A 14963-nucleotide genomic window follows, 5' to 3' on the forward strand; every position below is an offset into this window, starting at 1 on the left:
TCTCTTTTCCTGCATTCATCTCTCTGCAATGAATGAACAGCGGGGCTAGCCTGGGATTTTAAAAACAGCAGAAATGACTTGAATGTGGCCACAAGAGGCCAGTGGAGGGCAGGCCAGAGGCCACAGGAATAAGCCTTCTGTAAAAGGTCCATTCTGGCCTGAGGGTGGGCCTAGGAGAGGATGCTGGGTGTGGTCAAGGAGATGAAAAAAGCCAAGGCCTTTCCCAGGGAAAGATGGAAAGGACATTAAAGAGGGTGCAGCTGAGACAACTTCAAGTCACAGAGACCCTCCTGCATATCAGGGGACACAGCCATAAGGCCCCTCCTGTCCAGGAGCCCAGTGGGAGACCAAGGTCTTTGAACCCCTTGGCACCAGGACTTTAGAGATGCTCCACTCCAGCCGGCTGAATGAACAGAGGATGAGCAAGGGGTATTTCTGCCCCAGGGTTTATTAGCATGGCACCTGGCAAAGCTTAGGCACTCAGTAAACACTAGTTTTCCCTTCCCTTCCTTAGCTACTGAGAGCCAATTCATAAACACAGTGGAAACCGGGAAAAAAGAAATAAACCAATGCTTAGAAAGTAAGTATCCAGGACTTCCCTGGTGGTGCAGTGGTTAAGAATCCGCCTGCCAGTGCAGGGGACACGGGTTCGAGCCCTGGTCTGGGAAGATCCCACATGCCACGGAGCAACTAAGCCCGTGTGCCACAAGTACTGAGCCTGCGCTCTAGAGCCCATGACCGCAACTACTGAAGCCTGCGCGCCGAGAGCCCGTGCTCCGCAATAAGAGAAGCCACCACTCGACACAACTAGAGAAAGCCCACGTGCAGTAACGAAGACCCAACGCAACCAAATAAATAAATAAAAATTTTTTAAAAAAGAAGTATCCATATGTATAAATAAACATATACTATATTTAAAAGGCAGTAACACTCCTCCCATTCTTATTTCTTCTTTCTCTCATAATGTGCAACAGCAGGTAGAAAGATCTCGCGAAGGTTGCTCCAAAGCCCACGGGAGTGAATGTTCCGGTAAACCTGGGGCTCTGCTGACGGGGGCCAGGCCACGTGGGGGCAATGCTGGCACCAGGCTCGGGCACCTCTGTACCACTCGTTAGTGGTCTGGTTGGTAGCGGCCAGGTACAGACAGAAGCACAGGTAGCTCCCCAGGAGGAAGCTCAGCACCACAACAAAGCCCAACAGGAAGACAATCCTCGGGAAGGTCAGGAACAGGTACTGGGGGCAAAGAAGAAGCAGCACGTTAGGCAGCTAGGCTGTGACACGAGTCGGGGTCAGGAACCACCGGCCATGGTCACGTCCATATACACTTCAGAACTGCCTTCCCAGCTCCCCCACCTCCATACACATCTGACCCACTGAACACAAAATCAGAACCAAAAACAGCACTGACAAACCTCCCAGGAAGAATTTCATATGGGATAAATTAAGTGTGTGCATTGAAGGAAAAGGGGAAGGACACTCAGGAGATGATGCCAGTTAGCTATTCAGAAAATAAACAGAGAAATGAATGTAGATCTTAGTTCATGCATCAACATAAAGTCCAGACGGACAGAAGAGATCAATCTCTCTCTGAAAACAATACGACCACAGAAATACACGTACAAGGGTATTCACTGTAGCACTGATTTTAATAGCCCCTCTTCCCAAAAGAAACAAGTTAAATGTCCATCCAGGAGGAAGAGTAAAACTCTGGGATAGTCATGCTATGGAACAACAAGGAGCCTTTAAATTAGGTCAGTGTCTATGTACTAATTTGGAAAAGATGTCGGTAATATATTGCCCAACAAGGAAGACAAAATGCAAAAATCACAATGGAATCCTATTTGTGTAAAAACAAAACTAACTCCATGAAAGTGTATGGCCATATAAATAAACAGAGAGAAAAAGCCTGAAATGTACACCAAACTATAAAAGTGGTTGTCTCTGGAGAATGAAACTGTTGGGAGGGGAGGGGAATAATTCCCAGTTTATATTTTACTTTTGTCCAAGATGTTTTAAATTTTCTTCTCCCCCCCCCCCGGCTTTGTAGAGATATAATTGGCATGTAACATTATGAAAGTTTAAGGTGCATGTAATATACAACATAATGATTATATATATTATATAATGAAATGATTACAATAACGTTAGTTAACACATCTGTCACCTCACAGTTACAATTTGTGTGTGTGTGTTGAGAACCTTTATGAGCTACTCTCCTGGCAACTTTCAAATGTACAATACAGTATTGTTAATTACAGTCACCATGCTGTACGTTACATTCCCAGGACTTATTCATCTTTCAACTGGAATAACTACCTTCCTTATTTCTCCCACCTCCCCCGACCCCTAAAAGTTCTGGACTACTTGAATTTGTATAAGTTTGTTTTTATGATAGACAAATAATTCTGAAAGAGTTCAATATTTTTAAAAGTTAGCAGAAAAGAAGTAGATACTTATCAAAACTCCATCAAAACTCCCGATGGGCGAGAGACTTGCTAACTGAAGTTACAAAGAAAAGAGACAGATTCGATGAGGAAGAATGTCTAAAGCTTTTTTTTTTTTTTTGCGGTACGCGGGCCTCTCACTGTTGTGGCCTCTCCCGTTGCGGAGCACAGGCTCCGGACACGCAGGCTCAGCGGCCATGGCTCACGGGCCCAGCCGCTCCGGGGCATGTGGGACCTTCCCGGACCAGGGCACGAACCCGCGTCCCCTGCATCGGCAGGCGGACTCTCAACCACTGCGCCACCAGGGAAGCCCTAAAGCTTTTTAAACAACAAAAAATGAGACACACAAACAGAAAACAAATATAACAAGAATGAACTACCATTATTATCCAAAGACCTCAAACCAAAAGTTATTCTAATATCAAATAGGTAAACAATTAAAGGGCAGAATTCACAAAAAAAGATATACCAATGACTGACAGACAAGGAAAGTAATCAAAAGTAATGAAAGAAATGTAATTTGTAAAAAAGGGTAAACCATATTCTGTCAAACTAGAAGCACTTCCCATCCCAGGCATCATCAATGCCTGCTCTTATGCAGTGAAAGGAACACTTACACACTGCTCTAACCACAGGTTTTAAAAAGCAATTTGACAACATATATAAATATCGGAAGACTTATAAATGTTGTCAGTCTTTGACCCAGTATTTATGTTGTTGGAAATCTATCCTAAAGAAAGTCCTAAATACAAAAACAAAACCATATACACAAGATTACCCACTGCAAAGGGGAAAATGCACTTCACGAGTGGAGGGAACTGGTGGTCACCTCCGTAAACCAATGAATCAACCTGGGCTTCACTGCTCCTATGTCACCTGATGGGATGCACTATGAAATACACATCCCTACCTAGGAAGCATTTTTGCCAAAAACATTTAACTTGAATCTAATCAAGGCTCTAGAACTAACTTCCAGTTTACACTAATATAAAGAAAGAGAAAAATTAGATGACAATTAGGAAAAGAAAAATCTAGAACATGGGACATTTTAAAAGATAACTAGACTACTAAACGTCAATTTAATGAAAAAAAAGCAGGGGCATTATTTTAGAATAAAAGGACGTAATATTCAAATGTAATGCATAACTATAAAATGGAATCTGGTTCAAGGAGGTAGAAGAGCTATAAAAGACATATTTGAAACAACGGGGAAATCTGAATATGGACTAGAGAGTATATAGATTTATTATTACTTTTCTTACATGGGATAATAGAATTGTAGATACGTATGAGAATGTTGACATTCTGAAAAAATGCATGCTCAGGTATTTAGGGGTGAAGCAACTTCATCTCCAACTTATTTCTAATAATACAGAGAAATATATACACACGTATAGAAAGAAAACAGATTAAAATGTTAACAATTTTAAAATCTAGGTGGAAGGTATATGGGTAGTCACTCTGTTATTCTTTTAACTTTTCAATATGATTACAAATATACATAATTGGGAAAAAACTTGAGAATAAAAACTACTCAAGGTTAAAACAACAAGGAGGTATCATGACATACCTATGAGAACAGCTGAAGTGAAAATCAGTGATAATGATAAACCTGGCAAAGATGCAGAGAAACCACTTACTCCCCCATCCCTGGGGAGGAGAATGTAGAAAGGTACAAGCACTCTGCAAAACAGTGTGGTTCTCCTTTTCAAAACTTAAAATGGACTTACCATACAACCCAACAATCACACTGAAGACTTTTCACACAGCAGCTTCTAAACCAATGTTCATAGCAGCCTTGTTAGTGATAGCCAAACACTGGAAATTACCCAAATGTCATTCAAAGGCTAACTCATTAAACAAACTGTGATCCATTCTCACCACGGAAAACTATACGGCAGTAAGAAGGAATGAACTACTGATACATGCAACCACTAGGATGAATCTCAAGGAAACTGTGCTGAGTGAAAAAAACCAATCACAAAATGCTACTGTAGCATTTTGTTAATTGTTAATAATTAATTGTTATTAACAATTGTTAATTGTTAATAATTGTTAATGTATGTAACAATAAATAACATAATAACAAAGATAGAAAACAGATGAGTGGTGGCCGGGCATTAGGGAGGTGGGGAGGAGGATGTGGGTATCAGGGATAACACAGGGAGTCTGTGGTGATGGACAGAAGAGCACCTTAGTTGTGGTGGCACTTATGCAAAGCTACACATGTGACAAACTGCACAGAGCTACACACACAACACAAACGAACACATATATAACTGACACTGTGGACTGTGCCAATGTTAATTTCTTGCTTTTGTGCTGTGGTTGCACAGGGGTTCTGGCATGGGGAGAGGAGCTTAGGGGTGCACAGAATTCCTGTAACCTCCTGTAAATCTATCATTATTTTAAAATAAGAGTTAAAAAGAAAGATGCAGGCTTTAGGACTATGTGTGTATTTTATCATATTAAGACAATATCCTTCAATTCCTATTTTCTAAGTGCTTTTATTATAATGGGTATTGAATTTTTTGACAGGCTTTTCAGCATCTAGAGAAATAATATCATTGTTCCTAATACTTAATAATGCTGTATAAGATACTAATCAATTTCCCAATATTGAACCAACCTTGCATTCATTTAATACGTCCCACTTGCTCATTTTATTTTCTTTGAAACAAAAGGAAAAAAACACTCAAGGAGAATTAGGCAGTTACCTAAAAAAAGACTGCTCGTAAGCCATTTCCCATAAATGAAATAGAAATCTTTTAGCAATCAAGTGAGTTTTTAAAGAATGGCTTTGACTTTCACATTATGGTAAATTAATGGGCAAAGAATAGTCTTTTCAATAAATGATGCTGGGGGACTACCCTGGTGGCACAGTGGTTAAGAGTCCGCCTGCCAACGCAGGGGACATGGGTTCGAGCCCTGGTCTGGGAAGATCCCACATGCCATGGAGCAACTAAGCTCGTGCACCTAGAGCCCATGCTCTGCAATGAGAAGCCAGTGCAATGAGAAGCCTGTGCACCACAACAAAGGGTAGCCCTCGCTTGCTGCAAATAGAGAAAGCCCACGTGCAGCAACGAAGGCCCAACGCAGCCAAAAATATAAATAAATAAATAAATAAATGATGCTGGAACAACTGGATATCCACAAACTAAAGAATAAAGTTGGGGCTTCCCTGGTGGCGCAGTGGTTGAGAGTCCGCCTGCCGATGCAAGGGACACGGGTTCGTGCCCTGGTCCGGGAAGATCCCACATGCCGCGGAGCGGCTGGGCCCGTGAGCCATGGCCACTCAGCCTGCGCGTCCGGAGCCTGTGCTCCGCAACGGGAGAGGCCACAGCAGTGAGAGGCCCGCGTACCGCAAAAAAAAAATAATAATAATTAACTCAAAATGATTAAAGACCTAAATGTAAGAGCTAAAATTATAAAATACTTTAAAGAATATTTAAGTGTAAATCTTCATGATCTTGGATTAAGCAATGATTTCTTAGCTATGACACTACAGCAAAGCAACAAAAGAAAAAATAAATTGAGCATCAAAATTTAAAACTTCTGTGCTTCAAAGAAAACTATCAAAAAAGTGAAAAGACAACCAACAGATGGGAGAAAATATTTGCACATCCTGTATCTGATAAGAGTCAAGTGTCCAGAATACAAAAAAGAACTCTTGCAACACAAGAATAAAAGACAACCCAAATAAAAATGAGCTGCTTCTCCCTTAAACTTTCTTCTCCAAAGAAGATATACTAATGGCCAATAAGCACATGAAAAGATGCTCAATATCATTAGTCATTAGGGTAAATGCAAATCAAACCACAGTAAGGTATCACTTCATACCCACTATATGGCTATAATAAAAAAAAGATAATAACAAGTATTGTTAAGAATGTGGAGAAATTGGAACCTTCATAGATTGCTGGTGGGAATGTAAATGATGCAAATGTTTTGGAAATCAGTGTGGTGGTTCCTCAAATGATTACAACAGAATGTTATTTAGCCATAAAAAGGAATGAAGCACTGATTCATGCTACAAAATGAATGAGCTTTGAACATATTATGCTAAGTGAAAGAAACCAGCTCAAAAGGCTACATATTGTATGATTCCACTTATGTGAAATGACCAGAAAAGGCAAACCCATAAAGACAGAAAGTAAACTGGTGGCTGCCTGGGTCTGGGGAAAAAGGGAATGCGGAGTGACTGCTAATAGATAAGAGTTTGTTTTGCAGATGATGAGATGTTCTGAAATTAGATTGTGGTGATAGTTATGTGGTTCTGTGAATATATTAAAACCACTGAACTGTATACTTTAAAAGGGTGAATTTTATGGTGTGTGAATTATATATTGATTTTTAAAAATTATATATCAATTTTTTAAAAAAGGAATGCCTTCACGTTTTGACTCAGAAAACAGATGCCCTTTTTCCAATTTTTAAACCTTAAGTCAGAAACATACAGCCCACAACATAATTACCTGAATATTAATTACCTGAACAACAAAGACAGTGTCAACCACCTGCAAGTGTCCAAAGTCATTGATGTAAGTCTCCAGGTACAAGTCCGACACCATCACCAGCTGGACTAGAAACACAGTGCTCACCACAGCCATGGTGGCAGCCGAGGCCGTCAACGTCAAGAGGTAGAAGAGGAAGTACCTGATGTTCCAGGCCCCGATACAGTTGTTCACCCACACACAGTGATGGTCAAAGCGGTGCACACACCGGTTGCACACACCTGCACAGAAATGGGGGAGCCACAACCCTGCGTTGATCCTTGATAATGACACCGTGCACTCCTACTGAGTTTCACACACTGACACTAGCAGGATGAGCTGGTAGTGTCAGTGGCAGCTGCTGTCACCAAGCTTTCAGAACCGAAGGGGACAATACAGTAGCCAATACAGTAGCCACATGTGAGTAATGAGCACTTGAAATGTGGCTACAAGAGAAACTTGAAAGAATACTTTGTTGATATTGATAAATTCGCAGCTGTTTTTCAATTATGCATTGCTCCTTTGAGATCAATGTGAATAATGCTGAACTTATTAACTTGGACAGACATAATTTTAGTGAACTTATAGTGATAATTAGTGAACTTATTAACTTGGACAGACATAATTTTAAAACTGATGCCTTTGCTTTAAAGTCAAATCAATTCTTCTGATAAAGACGAACCATTATGTCAATATAGATATGGATTTTAAAGAAAAATGCTGGTTTATTTATTTGTTTATTTATTTTGGCTGCGTTGGGTCTTCGTTGCTGTGCACGGGCTTTCTCTAGCAGCGGTGAGTGGGGGCTACTCTTCGTTGCGGTGTGTGGGCTTCTCATTGCTATGGCTTCTCTTGTTGCAGAGCATGGGCTCTAGGTGTGTGGGCTTCAGTAGTTGTGGCACACGGGCTTAGCTGCTCTGCGGTGTGTGGGATCTTTCTGGACCAGGGCTCAAACCCGTATCCCCTGCACTGGCAGGCGGATTCTTAACCACTGTGCCGCCAGGGAAGTCCCAAGAAAAATGATGTTTTGGTACTGATTCAGTCATTGAAAAACTTTTAAGAATGTCTAGAATAGCTTCGGAATGTGAATCAGCTCTTTCAACTGTAAGTTTTATGAAATCTAAATACAAATCAAGAATTTCCAATAAAAATTTAGTGTCGGGCTTCCCTGGTGGTGCAGTAGTTGAGAGTCCGCCTGCTGAGGCAGGGGACACGGGTTTGTGCCCCGGACCGGGAAGATTCCACATGCCGTGGAGCAGCTAGGTCCGTGAGCCATGGCCGCTGACTCTGTGCGTCTGGAGCCTGTGCTCCACAGCAGGAAAGACCACAACAGTGAGAGGACCGCGTACCACAAAAAAAAAAAAAAAAAAATTTAGTGTCTATTGATTGAGATGTACTGTAAATGTAAAAAACACGGAATTGCAAGGAATTAGTATGAAAACAGAATATAAAAAAATCCACTAATGATACTTTTATACTGATTACATGTTAAAATGGTATTTTAGATATCTTAAATGACATATAATTAAAATAAATTTTTCCCATTTATTTTTACTTTTGCAACATGGCTACTAGAAAATTTTAAATCACATCGGTGGCTCACATTATATTTTTGTTGGACAGCACTAACCTAGAATCTTGGCCACTGCCCAGAAGAGTAGGCTCTGCCAGGACTGAAGTCTGCAAACACAACATCCTACAGAAACATCTCTTGAGCAGTAAGCACTGCCATGTGGCAAAGGAAGGGCTGTTTTGCCCAGAGCTGAAGGTTACCCACTACAGGAGAACACAAGACCTCACCTCTAGGCATCTCAAAGAAACCACTATCTAACTATCCCCTACCAACAGAGGCCGCCTCATGTCTGGAGGTCAAATGGCCTTGCTTCTAGATTTATGTAACATTCCCTTACAGATGAAGCCCACTTGTCTGCTGTGCGAGGGCAGAGCTGGAGGGGCCAGAACCAGACTTACTGCAGTGCTTGGATCGCGCTGGTTTCCTTAAATCACAAGTAGAACACCTTATGTTCTTTGGGAACATCCCTTCATCAAATTCATAAACTTGAAGAAAGAGTAATTCATTTGCTTTTGTTATGGTACCTGAAAAAAGGAAGGACAAGTGTCAGTTTCGAGCAATATAGTGGACCAGATGTTCACACAATCTGTCCTGGCAAAGCACAACTAAAACTGCTGTATTTAATATTCCAAATAATTTATTTTTTAAATTAACAGCTTTGAGATATAGTTCATAAACCCAATTCACCCATTTAAAGTGTACCACCCAATGTTGTTTTTTTAAAATTAATTAACTTATTTATTATTTATTTTTGGCTGCATTGGGTCTTCATTGCTGCGCACAGGCTTTCTCCAGTTGTCGTGAGCAGGGGCTACTCTTCGTTGAGGTGCACGGGCTTCTCATTGTGGTGGCTTCTCTTGTAGCAGAGCACGGGCTCTAGGTACGTGGGCTTCAGTAATTGTGGCGCACGGGCTCAGTAGTTGTGGCACGCGGGCTCAGTAGTTGCGGCATGCGGGCTCAGTAGTTGTGGCGCGCAGGCTCAGTAGTTGTAGGGCGTGGGCTCAGTAGTTGTGGCAGGTGGGCTCAGTAGATGTGGCGCTGAGGCTCAGTAGTTGTGGCGCACGGGCTCAGTAGTTGTGGCACACGGGCTCAGTAGTTGCAGCCTGCGGGCTCAGTAGTTGTGGCACAGGGCTCAGTAGTTGTGGCATGTGGGCTCAGATGTGGCACAGAGGCTCAGCAGTTGTGGCATGCAGGCTCAGGAGTTATGGCGCACAGGCTTAGCTTCTCCGCGGCACGTGGGGTCTTCCCAGACCACAGCTCAAACCCGTGTCCCCTGCATTGGCAGGTGGGTTCTTAACCACTGCGCCCACAGGGAAGCCCCCATTCAGTGGTTTTTATAGTCACAGAGTTGTACGACCACCACTACAATCAACTTTAGAACATTTTCATCACCCCAAAAAGAAATCCTTTCAGCAGTCATTCTCCATTTCTCTAATCCCACAATCCATGGCAACCACTAATCTATTTTCTGTCTCTATGGATTTGCCTTTTTTGGATACTTCATATAAATGGAATCATACGATATGTGGTCTTTTGTATCCGGCTTCTTTCATTGAGCATAATGCTTCCAAGATCCACCCATGTTATAGGATGTATAAGTACTTCATTCCTCCTTATGGTTGAATAACATTCCATCCAACAGGTATATCGCATTTTATTTATCTGTTCATTAATTAATGGACATTTGGTCCTTCAAGGATAGAAAAGATTAAAATAAGGGAATGGGGACTTCCCTGGCGGTGCAGTGGTTAAGAATCCACCTGCCAACGCAGGAGACACAGGTTCGAGCCCTGGTGGGGGAAGATCCCACATGCTGCGGAGTCACTAAGCCCGTGCACCACAACTACTGAGCCTGCACAGCTAGAGCCTGTGCTCTGCAACAAGAGAAGCCACCGCAATGAGAAGCCCGTGCACCACAGCGAAGAGTAGGCCCTGCTCACCGTAACTAGAGAAAGCCCGCGCGCAGCAATGAAGACCCAACGCAGCCAAAAATTTAAAATAAATAAATAAATAAATTTAATTTATTAAAATAAGTGGATGGGAAAAAAAAATACCTAGCAAGTATATTTCTAAAAACAGTGTAATAATAAATATGAGTATCAGACAAAGGAGACTTGAGAGCAAAGAGTATTACTAGTAACAAAGAGGCTCACTGTATTTTGAAAAAAGATTCAAGAGATGATACTAATTCTAAACTTGAATACGTATAATATGAGTATATATATCTATTATACACACACACACACACACATACACACTCATATAATAGCTTCAAAATAGGTGAAGGAAAAAATCTGTCAAATCTACCAACAGAATGAGATCACATACCTCTCTCAGTAATCAAACAAAAATATTAGTATGAATATAAAAATCTGAACATAATTAACATCTTGATCTAATGGACTTATATCGTTGCCTGTGCCCAAGGACTAGAAAGTATAATACTCTTTTCAAGAACACATGGATCATTTACAGAAACTGACCACATGCCTGGGCGTAATGCAAATATCAGTAACAACTTTAAAAGAAACAGTTTCATATAGACGGCAAGCTCTGTATATAACACAGTTAAGTGATAATGTTTAAATAGTTCTAAATAATCTGTGGGACAAAGAAGAAAAAAATAAAACTAAAAAACATTCAAAACTGAAGGATCATGCAAACCCTACATAGCAAATTTTTTGCAAAGCCCTTGGAGGGATCACTACTTGTTTGTAGCACTGTCAGTGAGACAGACAGTTGATCTGTCACCATTTTCTATACTAAGCGCCTCAACTTACCAGGGTTTGTTTCACAACTTAGGGCAAAAAAAAACAGGTTTACAATCAGCAGCAGATAAGGCAGAAAAAGGTAATTCGAGGAGAACTCCAGCTCTTGACAGAGGCCAAATATTTCCCAGGTGTATTCAGTATAAACCATTCCTTGCAAGATGAGATGCAGGATAACAAAGGTGTGGTTTCTGAAAGGACACAGGTACATGACTTGTTCACAGGGGCTTCTCTGTGAAAAAATCACACCACACTACAGGAGGTGAACCAACGGACAACCACTTCCTTTGGGTTTGAGACAACAGTAAGAATTACATTAGAAATCATGTGAAACATTTCACCTAGTGCCTACCACATAGTAAGTACTCAATAAATGTTATCTATTATCATCATCATCTTTGTTGGGAACTGAGGTCTCAGTATCAGTATATATTTCTTTTTACAGAAATGCACGTCAATACTTTCCCATTCTTTAAGTATTGATACTTAAAATTTGATATGTCAAAACCCCAGAGATAAAAGGTAGATTATCTGTCAGTAGAGGTTCTGAACCCAGGACTCTTGATCCCTGCAGCATCCCTCCCTGTATCACGCTGGGAACAAACAAGGAACCTCCTAGAGCTAGAGGACAGCAACAGTTAATAATCGAAACAGAAAAGAAGATAATACTTAAACTCTGAAATATAAATACCGTGTATGGAAGAGGTAATGAAGCAATCTTAGCATGGCTCTCCGAAGGCATTCTGGAATTATATACGAAATTATCTGAAACAAAAGAAAAGAGAAAGGTTCAGTTTCATTTCTCTTTCTCCCCACACCTAAACAAATTAGATGCTTCCCTTTCAGCCAGCAATACTGGTGATATTAACGCATGTTTCTGCATGTGAGCAGAGAAGAGATTTAAGTGAGAATAAAGAGGAGGGCTTCCCTCAGCTGGCCTTCCTATGATGTCAACTCCTCCATTTCCATCCTGACCCCAAACAAGGCACTAAGTTGGGGTCTTCAGGCAAAGAGAGGTGAGCAGAGGGGCTGGATCAGGTAATGCTGATGTGATCTGTTAATGTAGCCTTTCCCTGCCTTGGGTTCAATCCTAGGTTCCAGAGTCGACCTCCAGATCACGGAGCATTAGCCCAGGTCCCCCCACCAGGCCAACCCCTTCCCAAGGCTGCTCACCCCAATTCTGCTCACTTTGATCCCTGGAGGAGTGTGGGCGGCCCGATGTTCAGCTTTCTACTCACACTACCCCCAGTTTCACCCATCAGGCCCCTCCAGGCAGACACTGCTCATATCCATGCCCAACTACAGGCATCAACTCTAGAGAAAAACAGCCAACCTTAAGAATGCTATCTTCTCTTAAAGCATCATCAAAAGATTACTTTTGGGACTTCCCTCGTGGTCCAGTGGTAAAGAATCCACCTTCCAATGCAGGGGATGCGGGTTCATTACCTGATCGGGGAACTAACATTCCACATGCCCACGTGCCACAACTACTGAGCACACGAGCCTCAACGAGAGAGCCTGCGTGCTGCAAACTACAGAGCCCACATGCTCTGGAGCTCACGTGCCACGACTAGAGAGAGAAAACCCGCGCACCACAACTAGAGAGAAGTCTGAGCGCCGCAACTAGAGAGAGAAACCCAAGCACCGGAACGAAGAGATCCCGCATACCTCAACAAAGATCCTGTGTGCTGCAACTAAGACCCGACACAGCCCAAAAAAAGGGAAAATAAATAAATTAAATAAATTTTTTAAAAAAAGATTACTTTCAACAGTAACAAAAACAGAAAGAGAGAGACTTTCGAATATACTGCAAGTGCCATAAATGAAAGGACAAGTGAACGAACGAATAAAAAATGACATCTCTTTTTTGTTCTGACAGAAAACTGGTGAGCCTTTTAGACTGGTGGTATCCAAAATCCCGTGGTCTCCAACCATCACTGTTACCTGTGCTCCTCTTCTGACCAGGCCTTTAAAGCAATGGGTTTTCAAGCAGATGCAGATCGTAACAACACCAATCAGCATAAAAGCCAAGTAGAACAAGAAGAGAACCAGAAAGTCCATCCTGGGGCTACAAAGGAACAGAAGGAGTGTGACTATTACTGAGGGATATAGTCCAACACATATTCTCAGACATCAATTCCCTAAGTGACTCCAATTCCCTAAGTGACTCCAAGCAGGATTCTTCATCCTTCAAGCACAAATTGTCTCTCAGTGGGGCTTCCCACCTGGTCACCCTTCAAAAGTTTCCTAATCAAACGACTGTGGTCTGCCTTGTGGCATCTCCTGCCTGCAAATCCCAAAATAAGTGGGGAAGAATATGCAAAATGCATCCCCCTTCCCTCCCACAACGATAAATCAGTCTTTTACTCCCCTGAATATAAATATTCACAATGACACTGATATGAAGGTAACCAAAAGAATCTGCTGACATTGCTCTTGGAACAAGCATCCACCAGAGGCAGTCAGGGGGCCCCAGCCAGGATCAGGCATGCTGTCCTATGAAGATCCCTCCAGGACAGTGACCACAACAATCAGGGATCACCCAGGGGGACCAGAGTCAACACACAGGCCTGTATTAAGAAACTGGAAATGGTTACTATTGGCCTTGGCAGATATGGTTCTGGGCAGAACTTCCAATTAAGATAACCAAACTAGGAAATCCTCACGAGATAAGACAGAGGAAACAAAGAGCAGCAATTCTCACGAAGTGATTCAGGGTCCCCAGCCTACATATTTCTTTTGTTTGGATAGTTTTCAGCCGGCAGCTCTGGTATTCCTCCTCCGAACATTCACGGAGAATCCAAAAGGCATCTCCTCTTGTTCAGCGGCGTGCGCCCGGCACAACAGGTGGCACCCAAAGCTGCAGGAGACATGGCTCCTCTAGGAAGCTGGATCTGGCTGCGGAGACATCAATTCAACCCTCACATAATATGACAGGCTAGGAGTCAGGGGCGGAATACATTGTGTAAAAGAATTTGGAAGTCAAGGGATGTTGAGACCCCGCAGGATGTACAGGGCTGTAAGATTTCTAGACAAAAAGCTCATTGGGAAGAAATAACCCGGGAGCCTTGGATCTCGGTGTTTATCCCTATACCTGAGGAGTCCACGCTGGGGACCCAACAGAAAAGCATTCCCGATGCTACTCCCCGTCCGAAGATCCCAGCGGGTGGGCCTGGCCGGCGCTTTCCCCGGGAGCCGAAACCGGGGTTGGGGGGATGGGAGGTGCAGAAGATCTGTGCGCCGGGAGGGGTGGAGGTGGGGCTGCAGCTCCATATACAAAGGGGAAGGGCGAGTCAAACAGGGAGACGAAGGGCCCTGTGCCAGGCCGGGTATCTAACAGCCCAGCGGAGGCGGACTTACCGCCGAGACCAGTCTAACGCCAGCCGCACCTGGTCCGCGCCTCTAGAGCGCGTCCCCAGACTTCCGGTGGATCCGTGACGTCATCACGCGACGCCATCGGCCAGGCCGACTTCCGGCGGAGGTGCGTGCGGACAGACGGTGGGGCGGGGCTGCGGCTCGTGTTCTGCACCCTCGGAGTAGTCTTTCGCTTCCCGCTTTGACTCCTCCAGAATGTGGTCAAGTCTGACGGCTGGGAGGTCCAACTTTATAGAGCCGTTGCCAGAAGTCTTACAAAGAGACTGTCCCAGGCCTGGTGCGGGCGACGACGCCGCTGTTGGGAAGCGGA

The 14963-nt window shown here is 43.0% G+C and overlaps 1 protein-coding gene across 4 annotated transcripts; it reads right to left on the bottom strand.

Annotated features, from left to right (window-relative positions):
- Positions 1-892: 892 nt before the first annotated feature.
- ZDHHC4 (zinc finger DHHC-type palmitoyltransferase 4) lies at positions 893-14720 on the bottom strand. 4 transcript variants are annotated; one of them, XM_030846042.2, is made up of 8 exons: positions 14639-14720; positions 14009-14176; positions 13223-13346; positions 11970-12043; positions 11291-11469; positions 8909-9034; positions 6935-7179; positions 893-1233 (listed from the first exon to the last, which is right to left on the bottom strand). In XM_030846042.2, exons 2-8 carry the CDS (start codon positions 14065-14067, stop codon positions 943-945), a joined length of 1098 nt encoding a protein of 365 aa, XP_030701902.1. In that variant the 5' UTR covers positions 14068-14176; positions 14639-14720; the 3' UTR covers positions 893-942. The 4 variants fall into 4 exon arrangements, with proteins under 4 accessions (XP_030701902.1, XP_030701901.1, XP_030701906.1 ...); XM_030846041.3 differs by lacking the exon at positions 14639-14720 and adding an exon at positions 14373-14619; XM_030846046.2 differs by lacking the exon at positions 14639-14720 and having other exon boundaries at positions 13983-14148.
- Between the last annotated feature and the right edge of the window lie 243 nt (positions 14721-14963).

This window comes from Globicephala melas, chromosome 15 (assembly GCF_963455315.2).
Source record: "Globicephala melas chromosome 15, mGloMel1.2, whole genome shotgun sequence".
Taxonomy (NCBI): domain Eukaryota; kingdom Metazoa; phylum Chordata; class Mammalia; order Artiodactyla; family Delphinidae; genus Globicephala; species Globicephala melas.